The sequence below is a fragment of the Glycine max genome, chromosome 9, assembly GCF_000004515.6.
Source record: "Glycine max cultivar Williams 82 chromosome 9, Glycine_max_v4.0, whole genome shotgun sequence".
NCBI lineage: Eukaryota > Viridiplantae > Streptophyta > Magnoliopsida > Fabales > Fabaceae > Glycine > Glycine max.
The window spans coordinates 45,004,845-45,028,118 of NC_038245.2; the positions used below are offsets into that span (position 1 = coordinate 45,004,845).

The 23,274-nt window shown below is 34.5% G+C and overlaps 2 protein-coding genes across 2 annotated transcripts; one reads left to right on the top strand and one right to left on the bottom strand.

The window, feature by feature from the left end:
- Nucleotides 1-665: 665 nt before the first annotated feature.
- LOC102665425 (protein decapping 5) lies at nt 666-4,112 on the bottom strand. The gene is made up of 5 exons (XM_006587606.4): nt 3,975-4,112; nt 2,967-3,869; nt 1,400-1,708; nt 1,159-1,269; nt 666-1,061 (listed from the first exon to the last, which is right to left on the bottom strand). Exons 2-5 carry the CDS (start codon nt 3,636-3,638, stop codon nt 927-929), a joined length of 1,227 nt encoding a protein of 408 aa, XP_006587669.2. The 5' UTR covers nt 3,639-3,869; nt 3,975-4,112; the 3' UTR covers nt 666-926.
- An 8,183-nt stretch (nt 4,113-12,295) lies between these two features.
- On the top strand, nt 12,296-20,969 carry LOC100780202 (AP-4 complex subunit epsilon). Its single transcript, XM_003534292.5, has 10 exons — nt 12,296-13,302; nt 13,447-13,662; nt 13,761-13,871; nt 14,606-14,803; nt 14,898-15,029; nt 15,129-15,185; nt 15,291-15,407; nt 16,733-16,810; nt 17,908-18,051; nt 19,420-20,969. The coding sequence occupies exons 1-10, from the start codon at nt 12,370-12,372 to the stop codon at nt 20,518-20,520; spliced, it is 3,087 nt and encodes a 1,028-aa protein (XP_003534340.2). The 5' UTR covers nt 12,296-12,369; the 3' UTR covers nt 20,521-20,969.
- Nucleotides 20,970-23,274: the final 2,305 nt, after the last annotated feature.

The window sequence follows — 23,274 nt, forward strand, 5'->3', positions numbered from 1 at the left end:
CCCGTGGCAATAAAATGTGAAAAATACGTGACAGGACAAACTGTGGGTCATCCATCATATGCCCCTACCCTAGCACTATGTCCATACTGTTTTCCTTATTAAGAAGACTGAATATCAAGCGAGACACGTACTATGTCGCCCTTTTTCAATAGATGAGATTAATAGAAAATCTAGCCGCCCTTGTCGCAAACGCTAGCTTGACTTATTGTAACAAAGATCGGTGCTTACATTAGACAAAATAACATTATCATTATCAATACACATTCTCTCAATCACCTCTATTGGTCCCCTCCCTTTTCATCGTCAACATCCAACACCATTGCAGGTAATTGGGAGATGTAGAAATAATAATACTAGAAAATAATAGCATTTACCCTAAATATAATCTATGATAAAATCAATGGCATTTAAAAGAATTCCTAACATACAAGTATGGTCCGGCCACTATACGCTAGAATATATATAAAGTTCAGAAAACTTCTTATTTTGATTCCCAACAAAAGCAACACCACCATGGGATATTGAACTGTAGAAATAATTATAAGCATTTTAAAAGTTATCATCATTATCATAAATACTAGGACTTGATGACAACGGCTATGTACGTCTCAAAAGATGTAATTTTCTTTAATTGAGGGACAGGGGGAGAGAAAATTGATCCAATATAACAGTAAGGAGTTCATCTGGCACTGATTATAGAATTATGGACAGTAATTACTTGAAACGTCAAAGACCAGCACATGAGCCCAAAAAAAACAAGAACAAGGCCGGTCATTTGTAAGTTTGACATTCTAACATCCAGGTATCAAAGTTCCAAAAGCATGTTAACATCATTGACATAAAGCCAAAGATAACACCCAAAAAACATAGGTACAATTGGCCGGGAGCTTTGGAAGACAGGAGTTAAACAGAAAATCTGGATACCACTAAAAAGGAAAGTTTGGACCACGCCCTCTCCTATTGTAGCCATAACCCCTTCCCCAATTATTTGCGCCCCTGAAATCCGCACCCCGTCCAGCACCAGAAGTAAAATTAGGCCTCTGCTGGAAACTGTCAGATGTCTGAAAAGGAAACAGATAAACAATACATCAAATATTACATTGTAGTTTAAGGATAATTTCATACCCTGCAATTTCAGTTCTTAATGTGTTTGCTGACCTCAGTATCCTGTTTCATTCTCTCAGAGAAAAGATTTGGTCCACTCCTTGATCCACCAGTCGAAGAGTTGCAAGAAATTGTATCAAAAAAGTCATCTTTCTTGTATCCAGTCTGCAAGGAAAGGCAAGAATATAAGATCCATTCAAGTTCGAACAATTTTCAATAGTGCCAAAAACCACATGCTTCACAACTTTCAAAACAAAAGCAAATTCTTATCAAATGGAAACATTATGAGTCCTACCTTAGGGTTCGGTATCACCCCAGGACATTCTCTGTCACCCAAACTAAGAGAAGCATTATCCTCCACTCCCTCTATTTTTGTGATTGCCTTTCCAAAAGAACCCCATACTACATTTTTTTTGAACTTTTCATTGATGGCCTCAATATCAAACTCTTCAGTGTATTGTAGAGCTGGGAGAGAAGCATTATCCACTCCCTCAATTTTTGTGGTTGCCTTTCCAAAAGAACCCCATACTACATTTTTTTTGAACTTTTCATTGATGGCCTCTAAATCAGACTCTTCAGTGTATTGTGGAGCTGTGCATGGAAGCTGCAAAAATCAACAACACACCAATACTATCATATTTACATGTATATAAATAAATATAAATAACTATACAAAGAAAGGGAGCCAATGCATGACACTTAGTGGGGTTTGGAGAGGACAGATATATGCAGTTTTACCCCCTGCGACCTCCAGTTCAGAAGGCACCAATCTTATGGTTGTGCCAAGTCTTGCCCTCATTATATAATTAATTATATTAAATTTAAATATTTGTCCCTGTAATAATAATTATTATTTAATATTTAAATATCTTCCATAGTTTTCTAACATGTGATCTGGTAGTCACATGCTTCTAGTTGTGGAAACTGCCCCTCTACTCACAACTCACAAGTGAAGAGACTATGTACATTTGAGACTCATGCATAAAGCCACCTTTTTAGGTTAGGTAATCAAATTTATCCAAATTGGTAAAATAACATTAACTTTCCAATCGTACAATGAAAAATATCAAAGTAGGTCAAAAAATGGTAAAATGAACAGTAGTGAATACTCTATCAAAGTTTGCAGATTTTTTGTCCTGATGAGTTATTGGCACATGCAAAACCCCAGCAGACTAAGATGCATGCAAATGCAACCCACAAAAGTTTGACTTAAATACCTATATTTATGCCTAATTTGAAAGAAAAAAGTGCAGCTTCCAGATGCGACTCTGAAAACAAGAAATATTCTTCTATATATTCTAGGAAACAGTCTTCACAAATCAATCAGACTACTTAAAATTTAACACTACTTGAGAAAAGTGCAACTCGTAATATTAAGCAATTTACATGTTAACTAACAACCAGAGAAGTGAGTGAACAACAATAAAGTTTTGTACAATTTTACAAGCACAGCCCAATAGGCAAAGCTATGTTAGTCTGTTAATTTGGTATATGGGCAAGGCATGAATTTTTAACAATCTATATCAAATTTCCATTTTATTTCCCATCACTCAAAAATGCAGAATTGTAGGTTTGAGGTAAGAATTCCCGTATCTATTACAGTCCCATCCACATCCCATAAGATCTTCAATTCAATCCAGAGTCCAAACAACATTATTATTACAATTACAAATGAACAGAAAAGCAAGTAAGGTTGAGCCATTCCTGATAAAATTTAAATTATTCTTTATGCTCCAGTTGGTATTAAGAAACACATTATGTACAACAATGTGCATGCAATTGTGTTTTCAAAAACAGACCAACAAGCCATAACAAAATATTTGCACCACCCCATAAAGAGCATATGATAAAAAATTTCTAACCTTTTGCACTGAAGTTGGTAGTGGAAGCAGTGGTGCCTGAGATGCTGGAGAAGGCATTAATGCAGAGGAACCAGAGGATGTTAGAGTCAGAGAACCCATATCCTTCTGAGTAGGATTCAAATGAGTTAAAGACAATAACTGTTCTCTAGGATAAGCAAATTGATCTGGGGTTAATAAAGATGGTGCTGTTGGCAAGGAACCTGAAGTAGAATCAACAAATGAAGGAGCTGAACGATGGACAGAATGTTGAGGATGAATTGACCTTGGGTCAGGACAAATGTTTCCAGATATTTGAGCTTGAATAGAATTTATGTCTTGGAGCGTTGAAGAAAACTGAGGCATGTTTGATCCATCAAAAGTCATGGATGCAGAATATGATACAGGTGGCTTAGTAGACAAAAGGGATGGAATATCAAGAGAATCAGAATTTTTTAAAGAGGTAAGAGAAGGTGGATGAGTCTGATTTACGAGAGAAGCCATGGCAGAAGATACAGGTAGACCATAGTCTGATAAAGCTGTCCATCCCCCTTTTATAGGTACCTGAGTTTCTGCATTTTGCATCTGATTCTGCACAGCTAAGGATGCTGCCAGTGATGGGGGTTGACGAGAACTAGATTGTAGCAGAGAATGAGAACTACTGCTAGATATCCGACTGGGTCCTTGCCAATCCATTGCTGCAAAAAAAGATGGATGACTAGCAACTTGAGTAGCAGCAGATGAATTTGAAGGTCCCGGCTGAGTTACAGACTGATGAGAAGGCAACCCAGCAGGAAAGGCTTTACTGGATATTGCAGGGCTATCTTGCCTTTGAATTGATTCTGTCAAACTTCTACCACCAACTGAGGCCACTGGAGAACTTAGCAACCCAACCACTGGAGAACTTAGCAACCCAGAATATTCCGACTGAGAAGGAAAAGAGATAAATGATTTAAAAGAAATAGTATAGTCATTGATAAGTAGATGAGTTCAAAATACAATTTATTTTGTACTGTCCTTAAACACAGGTACCTGAATAATAGCTGGATCACTAAAAACCTGCTCTTCTAATTTGGAAGATGGGGCGGGGAACTTGATCTGCAAATTCTGAAATGGTGAAATTCATAAAAACATGCACAGCTTAGAAAAGTATATCTGGCATGCATAAAGGACAAGTTCTTGTGACCAAATGGTAGTTATGTTGCTACTGATATGGATTCATGTTACATTATGTAGAGACAAAATAAGTCAGTAGCTTAAGATTACTATTTTGTGGAGTGCATTCCATTTGTCTACTCTTAATTGTTCTAGACTTTCAGATTAGATTTGTTCATTCTGAAGTTCTCAAAACATCACTACATATAGAACTTAATCTTCATCTGTTTATGTCAAGCAAAACTTCAAATAAAGAAACTCCACTCCATACAGAACTGAATCATCATCCACTATGGTAGAATTTATCTGTCTAGCAAAACTCAAAGGAGAGATTTGATCAATCAAATTTCCTTATAATTTCTCCAACAAACTTTTAAATGGCCATAAAGTCATCAATCACCCCCTCTCGCAACTAATGAAGAACAAGCATACCAGATAAGCCATTAGTTTGAAATTAGGAAGGTGAACTCTTAATGAGAACAAATGAGAGGAAAAGAAAAAACAATCTTGTCGGTGAGGGTTTTATTATATGGCACATCAGTCATCACTGACCAAAACATGATCAACCTAAAGAGGAAAATTTGTATAAAAGAAAGATCACAATTCACAAGCACCCAAAATCTATCAATTACACCAAAACCTATGAGTTTGAGCAATATTGCAATTGAAAACAATGCACATCAACAGAAATGTCTTCTATTATGAGAAAGATTATGTTTAATGGAAACTTGCTGATGAATAATGATAAGGAAAGACATTAAAAGTTTAAAATCCCAATAACAGACCATTCATAATTATATTGATATTTTAGAACCCTGAAACCAAGATATATAACAGTTATACAACAACATCAACCAAGCCTTATTCAACTAGGTGGGGTGAGATACTTCAAAGCAATAATCAGAAACGTACCCAATATTTCACATATTATATATCAGTTAAATAACAAAACTATAATTACCTTAATATTATTTCCTCGGAAAAGAATGTATTCATAAACCATATAACTTGGAGGAACTTGTGGACCATCTTTTCTTCTCCCCTCTGTTCCATAGGATCTAACTGCAATCTCATATCACAAGGATTTCCATGTTAGAAAGAAACTTTCACATTAAACAATTACTACTATCAGGAGAATGGGACTAAGCTAGGATTGCCACATAATAAACTCATCTTAGGGTTACAAACTAATTAGCTGAATATTTAATATCAATTTTAATTCCATGCATAAATAATGCGTAAGCATATATATTTCAAATTATTCCAAGCAGACAAGGATACTCATACCATAGCTTACCTGCATAAATGCCTATTGAATCAATACATACTATCAAAAATCAATAGCTCATAACTCGGCTGTTTATTTCATTTAAAGAAAATGCTGCTGAGGTGTACAAATACCCAATTGCCCATAAGGCAGTGATACATGAAGCCTTTAGCAAGATTTGTAATATAGTATTTTTTTTCATGACTGAGGCAAAATTTAATCATCATCAGTGGAATGGGTGAAATGGAAGAGGTAACATTTAAGTATTAGTTTATCAGAACAAGAAACCATGTTTTCCATAATGTAAAGAAATCATCATAGGTCCCTGTCCTTCCAGGTTTACTCTTAGATTGTGGGCTTAAGGCCTGACTCAACTTCACAAAACCAACTTATAAGGTCAGGACTGCTCAAGCCTTGTAAGCTCTATTTAAGCCATATCTTTAGTTGATGTGGGACTAAGCACCATCCATGAGGCTGCAATTAAGACAACCCTCAAAGAGGCTGCAACTAAGATGGGCTAAGGGTGACTGGCAGCTTTCCAATATTTACAAATTGAATAGAGGTGGAAATGCTAGCATGAGTACCCTACAAAAGATGGTGTAGAGTGCAGACAACAAATTGTGGATATCATCAGTCTAAAATGTAATAGGATTCAGGCAAGCCAAATTGTCGAAAGGAAGAACTATATGAGTTTACTTGATTGTGTTGTACATTCTGCCATAGGAACTAGGACAATGACAATGACAGCGGCTCACGGTTCAAAATTATATAAAAAAAGAAAGCAGAAGTATGCCATCATCAACCTATTAATTCTGCAATCTCCATCCATCATCAGCATTTTAGGCATAAAGTCAGTACAAATAACCTAAACAAATTCTATTATACGTATTTCCAAATAGTATCACCAAGGTTTTAAAATAGGGTCCGCAACCAGGGTTTTGGCTGCAACAGTAAGGTTTTTGGAGTGTTGTTGCAGTCGCATCAGCCACATTTGTTCATAGCATCTCCCAGCCGCAATTTAAAACCTTTCATCACCATTCACCAGCACGCTCCATTTCTGGAGTCTGGAGCAGCAGATTGTGCATTATCTTGGGTTCTAATTCCATTGTCAACCCAAACATACTCAATGACTGAATGGCATTCCTCTTGGCTAAATCTTTCAGCTCAAGAAAAGTACTTTATCCATTGATATCTTCTGAGACATTTCATTTCAAACAAACTGAATAGCCACGATCGCTCCAACCATATATTTATCCTTTTTTCCAATTCAAATACCATCTTACTTCTAAGCTAAACCTAACATTCCATCATGAAACAGACGTTAAAGAAACATTTCTCATCGTATCAATTCCAGCGTCAGAAAACGAAGCTCTAAATCATCCAAATTAACCAAACAAGGCACCGCGGCACCATCAAAAGAAAATCGCAAAATGAAAGATACGGTGGTTCCGTTGCACATTTACGTAAACGGCGGGCGAACGTACCGTCCTTCAAGCCGATGATGGAATCTTGAATGTTGAAGAAATAGAGAACGCCCTCGTAGCGAATCTCGCACTTGGAAATCAAGCATATGAAGCAACCAATGAAGGATTCCAGGTTCGCGCAGGATACAGTCGCCATGCGGCGTAGCAACAATGTGGAAGCAGTGGTTCGGAAATCAAAGCGGAAGCAGGTGGAGGGAAAATGAAGGGAGAATTTGGGAGGTGTTACGAATCTTCTAACGTTAGGGTTTATCTCTCCCTCGCTCGCTCGCTCTCTCAATCGATCGGTGGCTTAAACTTCTAAACGGTTGTCTTTCGCGCGTGTGTTGCTTTTGCAGAGCAAAATTAGTATTTATGGGTCGCAAACAGGAAGACACTCCTTGCTTGCTAGGCGATAAAAAGCGGGCTTTCCTTCCCTTCAAATAAAAGTTGACTAAATATACAATTAATACGTGTATTTCTTAAAATACATTTTTGGGGAGCCACCATGAATTTTTAATTTTAAATATAATTAAATCTTTGATTGATAATTAATTAAATAATCAATCAAAAGAATTCAAGTTTATGGAACTCCAAGATAATCCCACTTAAAAGTCATAAGTCTTAATTACAGTAGTTGAAAAAAAAAACAATATGATTATGCATGTATTGAATTTTTATAAAAAAAAAACTAAAAACTAGGAATTGTGTATGATTTTGATATAGATTTTTGTTAATAAGTGGTTAAGTGTAATAAAATGGTTTAATTAACTCATCAGGGTTATATTTTAACTTTAGATGGATGGAAAGAGATGAGATCAAATAGATTTGTTTTTGAAATAAAATATAATAAAGTATAGTATAATATATGGAATATAAATCTTATTTCATTATTTGAATATGTCAAGGTGCATTTGTTGGGTGTGGGCTCTTTTTATGTGGAAAAAAATCCAAAATAAAATTACATTTCAGTTGTTTAAGTGGAGAGGGGTTAAATAAGAGTATTGAGAAAGATTCCAATTTAAATACATAATAACTACAAAATTTAAGAGATGAAGAGGGAGCACCATTTTTACAATTTCATAAGATAATAATTGTAAAACCGCATTGCTACCTTGTTAATAGATAGATTAGGCCAATTGTCAGCAAAATAGGACATCTTGTTCTTTAAATTGAACAATTGAATTGTTAATTTGTTGTTTGTGATGGAAGATATTAAGCTCACATAGCATACAAATTTTATAGTTCTTTCATCTTTTTTTTTATCCTCTATTTGCAAGATTCTTGCATTAGTTATTTGATTGGCCATTGAGCACAACTTGTATGGTTGTTTAGAACTTTGTTGTACACATTTTCTTATAATTATAATTGGAGCTTGATTGTGTGATTTGTGTCCATGATTTTTACCTATCACATTAAAGGGATTCCATGTTAAGATCTTAAGGTATCTTAACTTATTTGTGCTATTCAATTTTTTTCCATATTATGTTGTTATTCACAATTTCTTGTAAATGAATGAGTTTCATTGCTCATTGCCTTGGTGTTTTCCTTTCATTAGAATGATATCATAACTCTTTGACTTTGGAGTTGTTTAACTTGCATGTTGAGGGCAAATACAAATTAGTCTATTTGAATCACATTGATTATTACTTGTGGAAATGGTGAAACTAAAGGGTTTCTATTTGTAAAAGATATGTGTATCCTCATGTTTGTTACTCATTAGCTAAATTTCAAGCTTGATGAAAAATGGGATCTTAAACACACAAAAAAACTATCACTACTACAACAATAGTTTTCTAAGTCGATTTTTTAGGACATTCTACAACAGTTTTCACCTGTCTTAAAAATGGGTGTTGTAAAATGGTTCACCTTATACTAAAACGATTTTGGACCCGTCTTAGAAAGGAATGTATACTAATAACTGTCTTAGAATATTTCTTCCTTCGAAGGCTGTTTTAGGTCCTAACCCATCTTAGTAAACTCGATTTTCTAAGACGGTTATTTCGATAACCGTCTTAGAATGTTATAGATACTAAGACGGTTATTGGTTTAATCGTCTTAGAATGTAAGAAACATATTTGACTTTCTAAGACGGTCATTCGCACAACCGTCATAGAATATTATAAATACTAAGACGATTGTTGGCCTAACCGTCTTAGAATGTAGGAATCGTATTTGACTTTTTAAGACAATCATTGTATAACCGTCTTAGAATGTTTGAGATACTAAGGTGGTTATTCCAATGCATTCGTGGCAAGCAATGCATTCGCAATGACTTTTTCCTTTAACGAGAAAAAAACAAATCAAAGAAAAAAATGAAGGAAAAGAATAAATAAACTCATAGTAAATAAGCTAAAGGAAGAGACTAAAACCCTAGATTTGTTCACTAGTGGAAGAAGAAGAAGATATATTCTTCCCTGTCCGAAATTTTTTTGGATTTTTCCCTCCAATAAGAAAAGTGTGAGGGAAAACAAATGGAGGATGGAAAATGGAAAATTATTTTTATCGAGATGAAGGGATGCGTTGATAAATGATAATGCAAACTAAAATTTGTTAAATAACATTATGTTGGAGCTGAGGGGTTTCAACTACAATGCTTCAGGGAGAGAGAGGTTTCAGGGAGAGAGGGGTTTCAACTACAGTGCTTCACGGCGCAAGCTAGAGTCTTAACGGCGTAACCTAAGGCATAAGACAGTGCTGCAGCTAGCTAGAGTGTTTGATTCTGGTTCGAAAGTAGTTCGCGTAGCTATGGGCCAGGGCCAGGGATGCAATATTACTAGTGTATACGAAGATGGGCTTACGAGATAATCGTCGTTGTCTTATTTCTGCTAATTATAACATTGCCATGAGCTTACATTCTAAGATGGTTCTTTGTAACCGCCTTAGAATGTGTGACATAAAAAATATTATTTCTCCTCCGAATTACAAAATTGCCACTGCCTCTTATTCTTAGACGATCCTTCAGAACCGTCTTAGAAACGTCGTAAAAACGCGCTTTTGTAATAGCGTGTGATTTTATTTCATAGTTCTTAGAAGACAATGTTTATAATCATGTCAACACATGTGCAAAAACATAATGGGTGGAGATTAATTTGAGTCCTTATATGCCTATTAGTTAAGGAATAATAATTTGTATTTATTGATTTCTTTAGTAAACTTAAAATATAAGGAAAGGACTTTCATTTTAGATCACTTGAATGAATCCCAATGGTTGATTGATCAATTGTAAGAGGTGAGCATCAAGTTTGATTATGAGTTTTTTAGACTATGGTTGCTAGTTACTATGCCTAAGTAAGAGACATTTCAGGTTTCAAATACAAATTCAGCCCCTCATGGAGTTGATTCATTACAACTAGCATAAAGTGATACTCTTAATGAAAAGATAAAAGGAAACGCCAATTTTTGTTTGTCTAGATTTTGTCACTAAAAACCAAAAAAAAAGTTGAAGAAATAAAAAAGAAGTAGATGTGGTAGAGAGAAAAGCAAAAGTAGGTCTAAGTTTAGGAATATAAAGTGTCATCACTGTCACAAAATAGAACACATTAAAAATAAATATTTTGTTTGAAAAAAGGATAACAAAGACAAACAAAATGAGAAGGAGTTGTTCACATACTTAATTAGGGTGTTACTAGTTCCATTGGAAATGCTTTTGCCATTCTCAGTGATTAAGATCCGATTAATCTACACCTCATGTTACACCAAGATACACTAAGAAAGGAGTTGTTTACATATTTAATTAGGGAAACACGGAAAGGAAGGTTGAGATGGGTTACTTAAAAACTTTTCATAAATCTTTTTAAATATGTATTAAAAATAAATAATTTGTCTAAAAAAAAGTTTATGTTGTTGTTTTCTTCTTTAATAGTTTTGCGACTTTTAGTTTCTTGTTAACTCCTTAGGCTTTTATAGCAAAGTTCAAAAGTATACATTGTGGATTTTTATTTGTTTTCTAAAAATGAATGTCGGGTGACATTAAATAAATGCATTGTCTGACTCGTATGAGTTAATAAAATACTCTTTTAGCTTCTTTTTTTTTTTGTTTTGTAGTTTTGCCATGTAATGAGTATAACTTTTTATATTTGTGCTTCAAGTTAAAGCTGTTATATATGAGTCACAATCTATGAGCTAAGCAAACTCACCACGGGTTTGAGTTGGATTTGATCGATAAAAATATATATAGGATTTAAATTGGTCTATCATCGACGGAACTCTTTTGGAGAATATCGAGCATATAAATAAAAAAATGTATATTAATTTTTTAAAAATAAATACCATTTAGTATTTATATTTCTGAACAAGTAAAAATCTAATAATTTTTACACCTGGACCTCTATCTCATAAAACATTATTGCTGTATGGATCTTTTGAAAAATCATTTAAAAAATAGTAAAAAAGTTTTGAAGCAACTTCTCTAATTTATGGATTCCATTATTTCCATGACACTTGAACTCGCATGTCGTGGAAGCTTATCAAAACAACTCTCTTATCCTTTTCTTCTTCTTTAGGACCTACATTCTTTGAATTTGTGAAACCTCTAGTGATATAAGGATTTTGTTAAATTTTCTACCTTTACCGTATGCTTTTTTAGTATATCCTACGTAAAACGCATCATATTCACGTATTTTATTCTTTGTCGTTTGCAAAACACATTGTTGTTGTTCATTTACACAATTTTATGAATGTAATGGAGTAAAGAAACAATCATGTCTAATATTATGGTTTTAATTTCCAAGACACTATAGGAGGAGATAAACATGACTAAAAATGCAATAGACACAATAAAAAACTTGCATATTTGTAGAGATGTGGCTGCACCATAGCTGCTTAATAAAAATCAGAAAAATGTCATCAATTAAGAGTTAATATTAATGAAATGCAATATTCTATAAAAGTCTATTTGTTGAATGCCGTGATATATGAAGATTAACCCAAGTGTGTATATGTCTTTTTCATAAAAGCTTGTATGATGTTGTATTTTATTTAGGACGCTCACAGACATCTTTTACCTCACAATTAAAAAAATTCATATTAAGTTGGACTATTTTTATTTTTTAACAAATTAAGTGGGACTAAAAGCAAAGTGAGAAATATCATATTCATAACTTAATTGATTTTTTTATCTTCATGTTTAGTTTTTTAGTCCTTTTTGGTTGAAGTACTCCTGCACGAAACATCAGACAATTGTATTTATCATATGACATTTTAATTGCAAGAGACATCAATCAATTGTAATTACTATATCACATTTTAATTCACAGGAGCAGGTGAAGATATTAGATATATAAGTGGTCAGTTTGGTAGTTTGGTTGGTTCCATTGTTCTTATTCCTCGTGAAACCCGTGCAATTTTTCTTAATTTTTTAGGTGAATTATATATATATATATATATATATATATATATATATTTTATTGCTGAACTTTCATTTTTCTGGTTAATACAGCCTATTTGTTCCTATTGAATCGGAGCATATTTAATTACATTTCACTGCCGTACTACTATATTGAATTTGGCGGTAAAAAAATAGAAAATGACGATATGAAATGAAATGAGTTCAAAGGTGGTTTTTACAGTGGGGGACCCAGCCAGCGATCACTCTCTCATTCTCCGACACCCGGAAGCTCCAAACGACGCCGTGTGTTGCTGTTGCAGCATTCTTTCAGTCTCTTCTTCTTCTTCTTCTCATACATTCAAAGGTGGAGCAGTTGAAGAAGCTGGTGGGGAGGGAGCAATGGGGTCCAATAATCATGGCAACTCGAAGGAGTTTCTAGAACTCATAAAGTCCATCGGCGAGTCCCGATCCAAGGCCGAGGAGGACTGCATCGTCCTCCGCGAGATCGAAACCCTAAAACGCCGCATCAACGACGCTGACACTCCGAAACGCAAGATCAAGGAGTACATCATCCGCCTCCTCTATGTCGAGATGCTCGGCCACGACGCCTCCTTCGGATACATCCACGCCGTCAAGATGACTCACCACGACTCCCTCCTCCTGAAGCGCACCGGCTACCTCGCCCTCACGCTCTTCCTCAGCGACGACCACGACCTCATCATCCTCATCGTCAACACAATCCAGAAAGACCTCGCCTCCGATAACTACCTCGTCGTTTGCGCCGCTCTTAACGCCGTCTGCAGGCTCATCAACGAGGAGACCATCCCCGCCGTGCTTCCTCGTGTCGTCGAGCTTCTTCACCACTCCAAGGACGCCGTTAGGAAGAAGGCCGTTATGGCGCTGCACCGCTTCTACCTCAAATCTCCGTCCTCCGTTTCGCATTTGCTTTCTAATTTCCGTAAGCGGTTGTTCGATAACGATCCTGGTGTAATGGGCGCTTCTCTTTGCCCGCTTTCTAATATCGTTTCCGATGATGTTAACTCTTTTAAGGACCTTGTCGTTAGCTTTGTTAATATTCTCAAGCAAGTCGCAGAACATAGGTTGCCCAAGACTTATGATTATCACCAAATGCCTGCACCCTTCATTCAGGTTCTATTAAATTCAACATTAATTAATGCTCCTGTTTGGATATAAGTGCTTATGGACAAGTTTATCCAAACAGGACGTCAGGACCGTTTTGTTTCTGCATGTTACTTGTTCCTTTTGCTTAGATTTGCTACTTTCCTTTTGTAGATTAAGTTGCTGAAAATACTTGCGTTACTGGGAAGTGGCGACAAGCAAGCTAGTGGACACATGTACACTGTGCTTGGTGATATAATCAGGAGGAGTGATTCGATGACCAACATAGGGAATGCTGTTCTCTATCAGTGCATATGCTGTGTTGCTTCTATATATCCCAATCCTAAGTTATTAGAGGCTGCTGCGGATGTAATCGCAAAATTTTTGAAGGTTTGGGGAGATGTGTTGAGTTTACATGCAATGTGACATTGCTAGTGGACTTGGTTATTGTGTGTTTACATGTATGTTGTTAATTGTTATGTGGGCAGAGTGACAGTCATAATCTCAAGTACATGGGCATTGATGCCCTTGGTCGGTTGATAAAGTTAAGTCCACATATTGCAGAACAGCACCAACTTGCCGTCATTGACTGCTTGGAGGTGAGGGATGTTGCTCATAAAAATCAATCTGTTGTGAATTTCGATAATGTTGAGATCATTTAGCTTTGGTGTAAATCAGATCAGATCATTCTATGCTTGTTTCACTTCATGTTTCCATTTTTAGTCTGCAAGTTCAAACCATATGATGATCAATGCTGTAGGTAATTTTGTAAGTTCAATGCTGGTTTTGGGTAATGGTATATTAATTATCACATACAAATCTGTTAAATGGGTCCACCCAGAGTTTACAAAGCTGTCACTATCCATGATTGTCTAAGGGGGACATCTATATTTTTTGGTTCATTTATGTTTGAAATTTACTAAACTAGCAATTAGAACTGAGTTTTGAGAACCAGATATTTATTATAATTGGTCCCTGAAATGGGCTATATTCACGAGCTATTCAATTTTGTATGCTTAATATTTTTTTGGCAAGAAATGGGGCATAATATTGTCCATATAATTGTGGATAAGTACCCTGATGATGTTTATCACATAAAATCACAATGGCGCCGGATGTATTATGTTAGCTGGGTGGTTAAGAAAGAAGGGAAGGAGGGAAGGGTCGCAGGTTCAATCCCTCATGCTAATAAAAAAACTAACAATTAACATCTGTCGATAAAAATAAAATAAAAATTACAATGCCCCCTGTTGTTTACAAAGTTTTGTGCATAGTTTCTTCTAATCATGCTCAATTTTGGAATTCTGATTAAAATTTGATGTATGTGATTCAGGACCCAGATGATAGTCTGAAACGAAAAACTTTTGAACTGTTATACAAAATGACCAAGTCCTCCAATGTGGAAGTGATTGTTGACAGAATGATTGATTACATGATTAGCATGAGTGATGACCATTATAAAACTTATATAGCATCTCGATGTGTGGAACTTGCTGAGCAATTTGCACCAAGTAATTATTGGTTTATACAGGTAACTGAATTACTTGCCTCAATACTATTGATTTTACATTTTTTTTGCATACATTCATTGATAACTAATAATATCTGGTGTTATGGTTATGCAGACCATGAATAAAGTTTTTGAGCATGCTGGAGATCTTGTTAATATTAAGGTGGCACATAATTTGATGCGGTTGATTGCTGAAGGATTTGGAGAGGATGATGATGCTGCAGACAGTCAGTTGAGATCATCTGCTGTATGTTATTTTGATCACTGCTCTGATTTGTTTGATATGTCCACCATGAAACTGAATATATGCATAAATATGTTACTGAATGGATGCTGTTTCATGTAGGTTGAGTCATATTTGCGCATTATAGGAGAGCCAAAGCTTCCATCAGTGTTTCTTCAAGTACTTTCTATCCCACTTATGCTTTGGATTTTCCCTTCTCATTTTACTCCGAAGAAATTGAAAGTGTTTGTAGAATAACTTTAACTCTCTAAGTATTGATTGCAGGTCATCTGTTGGGTTCTGGGGGAATATGGAACAGTAGATGGAAAGTATTCTGCTTCCTATATCAGTGGGAAGTTATGTGACATTGCAGAGGCATATTCCAATGATGAAAATGTTAAGGTATTTATTGGAAGCCAACACTTCCCTTATAAGGAAAGGGGGAAAAGTTAAAATGCATAATTTAGGAATACTTTGATTGCTTTTAATATTGACATCAGTATCACAGTAATGTGGTATTGATATGAAATTAGGCATAATAAATCTACTTATGTTTGAAGCTTCATGTAACTTTTCTTTCTATTTAGAAAATGCATCCATATTATTAAGAAATTAGTCAAGTTATGTTATGGTTGCTAGGCTTTTTCTCTTTGATTTGCTCTACTTCTTCTACCCCATATATGCTCTACTTCTTCTACCCCATATATCCTCTCTCTCTATATTCCAACTAATTCAGTCTCATTAACAGTGTTGTTAAATAGTGGCTATAGCATTATTGCATTGTGGAATCCCTCAAATCTGCAATCGCAATTCCATTCCAGTGCGCCTTCCACAAAAATGGCTATAGGGTTTGCCACATTTGTTGTGCACGTCACAGTTTTGAGAAATGGATGTGGGACTGCATTTGACTTTTTTCCCGCTCAGTTCCAGTGTCCCCACTCCCCCCACTCACATAAAACCTGTTAAACTTCTCTCATACGCAGACCTCTGTTCATGGCTTTACGTATGGATCAGGGAAGGACTCTTCCACTCCTCCATCAGTGTTTATTCACCCTTTGCATCCTCTTGTCATCTCTAATGAGTCTTTGGCCAATTGAACTTTTGAGTTAATATTATGCCAATTTTTATGCATTATTTTATTTGCATACAACTTAATTTTTTATACATATACAATTGACATATATCATATATTTCAAGTTTTCAATCGCTATGCAACTTTTGCTATATGATATAGTGGATTGTTGGCTTTCAGCCGTTTCCCCGACCTGCAATTTATAACAATGTCAATAATCAAGTACTTCACTTTATTTTGATAATTTAAATGCTTGCCTGTCCAAATCTACATTTGACTTGTGTTAATAAGTTGTGTGTTGTTTGACTTTATTATTTATCGTGAGAAATACATGGGTATACAGGTATTATGTTCCATTACATTACATTCCTGACTGAATGATTTAGGTGAGTATGCAATAATTTTTGCCCTGGGTGTGCTCACTTACGTTAGAAGTATTTCTAATTACATATATATGCTAAGTGTTTTATTTTTATGTTTCTAGCATTAGTTTATATGTTGATGATGGTATGTTTTCTGCATGAACTTTGTTACATCATTCAACTATTTTTTATCGTTAGTTCTATTGTATCCATTCCATCCTATGCCTTGCTCTAATTTCAATCTGTCTGCTTGCACTATTTCAAATCGGAACTAATTTTTTGCTTTTGTGAAGGCTAATGCAATTTCAGCATTGATGAAAATTTATGCATTTGAAGTAGCAGCCGGGAGGAAAGTGGATATCCTATCTGAGGTATATGCTGAAAGAATTTAGGTCAAAAACCTTTTCTACCTCATGGGCTTTCTGTGATAGTAATGAATGATTGAATTTTGAGGGCTATATAAAGACTATCCCTTGTAATGTTTGCTATGTTAGCCCATCTTTCTCATCATACAAAAGAGTCCCACCTCAATAAAATAGTCTTCTAGAAGTCCCTTTTAGGCATTTTCCAATTGCATGAATGATGTTGTCATTTACGTATCTATTTTGACCCATAAATTTTTATTTTCTATGGTTTGTTATTGTTTTGGTTGATAATCTAACATATTAAAGTTGACCACGAGGAATATGAGCATTAAATCTTAAAAATTTATTTTTTTCTATAAATTCCCTTTAAACATTTATTTCTTGAATTATATATTTTTATGAATTCCAAGCACATTTTTCAATGATAAAAGTAGCCAGTGACAATGAGATTCTCTGGCTCAACTGTTGACTCTCCTATTAAAAATATTAGAATATCTCAGACTATTTTGAAAATATTTAAAATATCTTAGCATGTCTTCTGAATTATTTGTAATATGTTGAGTGTAGTTCTCCCTTTGGAACCATATCACATCCCGGATATGATGAAATAGGATGAATTGAGACGGTATTTTGTAAGTACATAATTATCTTAAATAAATTCACTATTTCTTTATTTTCCGATCGCCTGGAAAGAACAAGATGTTTCTTTTGTTCTTTCTTCAACAATTTCTGATCTCTAGTAGACCTCTAAGTAGGATTCGAACTCAGATGAAGTTCTGACCATCTGTTGTTGTTTCCATATTTAATTAGAGTTAATAGTCTTATTGTATTAGTGTGCTCAGGCTTATAGTTGTAATGATACACTAGTACTTGACCAAATTATTAATATAAAAAAGATAATTTAGTCAGCATTGTGTATCACCATTTCAATCTAATATTTTTCACTATTGTAATTGATAGATTAGATTCAAATGCCATTTTGTATATGGGTAGGATGTTCTTAAAATAAAAATAAAATTTCCTGTCATAGTTTACCAGTTTATGCTAAATATGGTTCATGCCTTTATTGGTATGAAGAGTAACTCTTTCTTGTCTACTTGCAGTGCCAATCGTTGATTGAAGAATTATTGGCATCCCACTCTTCAGATCTGCAGCAACGTGCTTATGAATTGCAAGCCTTTATAGGTTTGGATGTACAAGCTGTTGAAACAATAATGCCACGAGATGCAAGTTGTGAAGACATTGAGGTTATTGCTAATATAGAATCTTCTCACCTAGAATTATGATATTTTTTTTAATCAGAAAAAGTAATATTGTATTATATATAAATCAGTACAAGTTGTACTGTGAAAATTACACTTGGGTGCCAAATCTGATATTATCATATTACATCTATGTTCATCTAGAATTATGATATTACATCTGTGTTCATCTATTTGCACACTTTTATGGTGTTTAATGCATGAAACAAAAGCAACCAAGGAAAGCCTTTTAAATGAATGAAATTTCTCTTTCTTTGGTGTTTAGTGCATGAAACAAAAACTAGTCAAGGAAAGCCTTCTAAAAGAACCAAATTTCAGCATCCACTAGTGTAGCATTTCTTGATAAGATTTTCATGCTTTTTTTCTACAAGTCATGTTTTTCAGTAACTGCAACAACTCCAACAATTTATGGCTATTCTATGATTGATAGGTGTCATGGCTTCATCTATGTGACTAGAAAAATGCCTAGTTTGTTCTTAATTCATTAACTAGATACCATCCCTCTGCAAACATCATAAGAAAAATCAATCAATCTGCTAAAGTATAACTTTCTACAACTCAAGACTTAGTTTCTAGAACAGTGTTGAAATTTCTCTCATTTTCTTAATGTCTTGATCATTTTCACTGTGCTCTTATATATTTCTGTCTCAATTATATGTCTATAGAACGGATCCTAATTTACATATATAGATAGCATCTTTAATGCCTGATCTGAAATTTAAGTTATTCAATGGTTGCAATCCAAGACTTTGATTTTATCAGTTGTTACTTGTAGAAAATGTATTTTTTTTTTTGTCAAATTCAAGCTTTCAATTTTAGGAAACAGCTTTGCAATAACATTATACTTTTTCCTAATATGATGTGATTTCATTTTATTTCTTTTTCATGGGGAAGGATGATATTGTTGGTTAGATTTGGTTTATGTTTGCATAATTACTGATAGGAAATCAAAATGCTACTTAACTATCCAAAATATAATTTTTGAGGGACGGAATACATGAGGTTGTTGGGATTGAAATAGTGTTATGCAAATTTCTCATAGCTGCTTTATCATTCCTTTGGTTAGTGTGATTTGTCTTGTTTACAAACACATGCAATTTTGATTTCTTTTTAACAAAAATTGAGATTTGAGCTTTTGTTCTTCCCAGATATTTATTCTGGTTTCTTTATGATCGTTGATTAATCTCAATTAATTTGTGCCAAAACGAAAATTTTCAGCTATTTTTTTATATATATGCACTGCATAGCAATTTCATTTCACTAAACAATAGCAAGTGTTGTGCTTGGGAATAATCCATGTTATATATTATTTTTCTGCTGCAAGAGTATTGACATGTTGAATCTATTATGCAGGTTGATAAGAATCTTTCTTTCCTCAATGGGTATGTTCAGCAGTCTTTAGAAAGAGGTGCTGAATCCTATATTCCTGAGGATGTGCGTGCTGGAATGGGGAATATGAAAAATTTCAGAAGCCAAGATCATCATGAAACTTTGCAGCATGGTCTAAGATTTGAGGCATATGAAGTTCCAAAGCCTCCAATGCAACCGAAAGTTACTCCAGTTTCATTTGCATCTTCAGCAGACATTGTTCCAGTGCCCGATGTATTGTCTTCCAGGGAGACCCACCATATCTCGTCAGTGGGATCAACTTCTGAGGTTGGATCATCAGAGCTTAAGCTACGGCTTGATGGTGTTCAGAAGAAGTGGGGTAAACCAACGTATTCATCTTCAACATCATCTGCCTCTGCCTCGTATTCTACTTCCCAAAAACCAACGAGTGGGGCAACTCTGGTGGATGGTGCTACAACTGTCAATTCAAAAGTGCATGATACTTATGATTCAAGAAAGACACAGGTTGAGATTACTCCAGAAAAGCAAAAGCTTGCTGCTTCATTGTTTGGTGGTTCAACTAAACCTGAGAAAAGATCATCTACAAGTCACAAGGTTTCAAAATCTAGTGCAAGTGCTGCAGACGGATCTCGGGGATCAAAGGCTGCGGTTGTACCCAATGAAGTAGCTGTGGAAAAAGCAATTCATCAACCACCTCCTGCTGATTTGCTTGACTTGGATGAACCAACTGTCACTACGGCTCCTCCTTCTGTGGACCCATTCAAGGAATTGGAAGGACTTCTTGACCCAAGCACTAATTCTGCAACAAATCATAATGTAGCTGCTGCTACAAATGCCCCTGATATTATGTCACTCTATGCCGAGACTACTGTCAGTGGTGGCGACTCTATACCCGTGAGTGGGGGGTATGATGTAAATCTTTTATCTGAATTGTCAAATGCAGCTACAAAAGCTACTCGTGAAGAAACAATTGTGAAGCCGTTGCCACAATCTATTAAGGGTCCAGATGCTAAAGATTCTTTGGAGAAGGATGCTTTAGTGAGGCAGATGGGTGTGAAGCCCTCAAGTCAGAATCCTAACTTGTTCAGTGACTTGCTTGGCTAATCTGTTTACTAAGCCAATTCTAGATCATGATGCTTGAAGATAGATTGCCTAGCAACTTTGCTGCTTTATCGAGTTTGCCTGAAACAGTTTACTGTCTGATATACACGTAAAATTGAATAATATAAAGTTATTATCAGGCATGGATAAATGCGGCCTCCTAGATTGGGGTGATTCAATGTCCAGGAATGATGGCAGAACCGAACCAGGTTAAAGCTTGAACTCATTACAGAATAGCTTTTTGTAGCTATAGAATGGACGAGTTTCCTCGCATGCACTCGGTCATATTGTTATTTACACGTAGGAAGTCCCTGGTCATCTTTGTTGTACCAAAGCTGTATTTTTTTATTTTTTTTTAAACATTTATGTGCAGTTTTCCATGTCCATAGGATGTTTTTTCAACAATGAGAAGTTCGTCACTGCGGTTAATAATATCAGTTTGATGATGTGAACGACATTTGTTTTTGTGATGATTTTAGAGTGATAACGAGGTTAGGTTCATCACTTCATCTATTCTATTCCTTTATGGAAATACCGTAGTGCTCATGATTGGCCCAGTTGTGTTTCCTTTGTTGCGTTCGCTCTCTCGTCATGTTTTGACTTGAGTATTGTTGCACGTCTTTAAAAGTTAATGGTGATAACTAAAGGTCTTTAATGGTATGAGTATGACAACATAGGATTTAATGATGATGTAACATGAATTGAGTTTAATGAATATACATGAGCGTGCATTATTATGTAGGTACTGAATTATCAATTGAGTTTAAAAAGTGATAATATACAGTTATCTCCCCCCAAAATAAGTTTTACGTGAATCAAATTAAACTCTTTATTTAACATGAGCATGCATCGTGTAGATACTGAATTATCAATTTTGTAATAGTAGTATTAGTAATTTATGCACTTGGAAGAGAAAGGCCAATTAAATAGTATGCGTATGTAGGCTTGGCTTTGAGATTCTGAATCAAAGTTGTGTATTTAAGACTAGTTTAGATAATTAAGGGGAAATCAATAGAGTTTAATAAATATACATGATTATTGTAAATAATTTTATATTCTTAATCAATTAAATATTAGTTTTGGTGTGACTTTTAGGATAATTATTATTAAGATTAACAAATTTGTTATACAAGTGATAGTGATTTGTAATTGAATAACATATAAATAAATTTTACGATATTAATATATATCTTGTTTTCTTTTTTTCTCTGTTTTTATAAACTAAAATTAACTAGTTTACTTAATTTTAATAATTTTTATAGAAGTTTTTTTATTTAATTTTTCTTCTAGAAAGCTGAAGTGTATAATTTGATTTTAATTTATAAAAAAAGTTTATTTTATTTTACTTTTTCTTCTTAGAATATTTATTGATAACTTTATCCGTACATGATCCAAAAATATTAGGCATTCTGGAACTACAAAACATAAGGGACCATATAAAACGACGTGACGGTAGATGTCATTAACGTGCAAATTCCACATTTTGAGTGCATTTGGAACTTTTTAAGTATGAAATCCAAATGAATTTTACCATTGAGCCTTTTTGTTCTTTACGTTAGAGGTGAAAAAGCACTTGAGTAGGGAAACACAAAAATAGTTTAGTGTTGGATCAACCCTCGATGATATAATTTTTGTTTAGTGAAAATTAAACTAATAATATGAATATTAAATTATATTAATAATATAATTTATTGGAGATGATTTAGGTTCAATCCTCCCTTAATATACTATTGAAAATTGATAATAAGTCTCATAACAAACCTAAATGGTCAATGTTTGTGAAAATACCTTGAGGTTCCACTGAAAAGCCAAAAACTCATGATTACATGGTTGAAAAAAAATTATTTGCATTTAATACATTGTATTAATAAGTTTAATATATTATCTGTACTAATAGTTTAATTTGTTAAACAAAGATTATATTAATGAAATTAGTTCTAAAACTTTTTTTTACCCTTTTCCTATTAGTAAATGACATTTTTTTATGTAGTGATAAGGTAGGGAGCAGATCAAATCTTCACCCAACTCTTTAAATACTTGAATGTATATGGCAATTAAATTATAAACCAGTTTAATGAAAAATTGATAACACAGCCAACAGATGTAGGTTGGGAAGTGGCCGAACATTTTTCTCTTCATTCTTTAAGGAAAAGCATAATCACATGATTCGCACCGGATTGTGGCTCCTCAAGGAATACAAGCATGTCTTGTGCGCTGAGTAAGATGTTGTAATGTGAAAATCTCTTAACCTTAGCATTTCATCACATGAATGGGATTTAGAACACAGGGCAAAAAGTGGTGATTTGGTTCTTGATGTATAACCCGTCTAGCACGCTTTCATATGCATGCTGATACAAATTAAAGTTAATCATCCTCTCGTGCACATTGATTTACATGCTTTCATCTTGTTATATACAAAGTTCAAATACTCTCACAAGGCAATAGGACCATCTATTCTGATCATGGCTCCAACAACACTTTCTGTGGTTTAAAATGTAGCCAAAAGCAAAGAACCTTTTATCATGCCAAATTATATTGCTTGAGTATTGCATTTGTAAACCTCTTACTTAAGTGGCACTAATGGGTTGCCTTTTGTAAACGTCCCAGTGTATGATATGATAGATTCCTAACATTTGAAATACAAAAAAAAAAAGAAAAAAATATGCACCTCATTCCTTTTTGCTTATATATTAACCACCATAGAAATATATATGTTATCCGGATTTATTACAAATGGCAGCATTAATTCTGATGGAA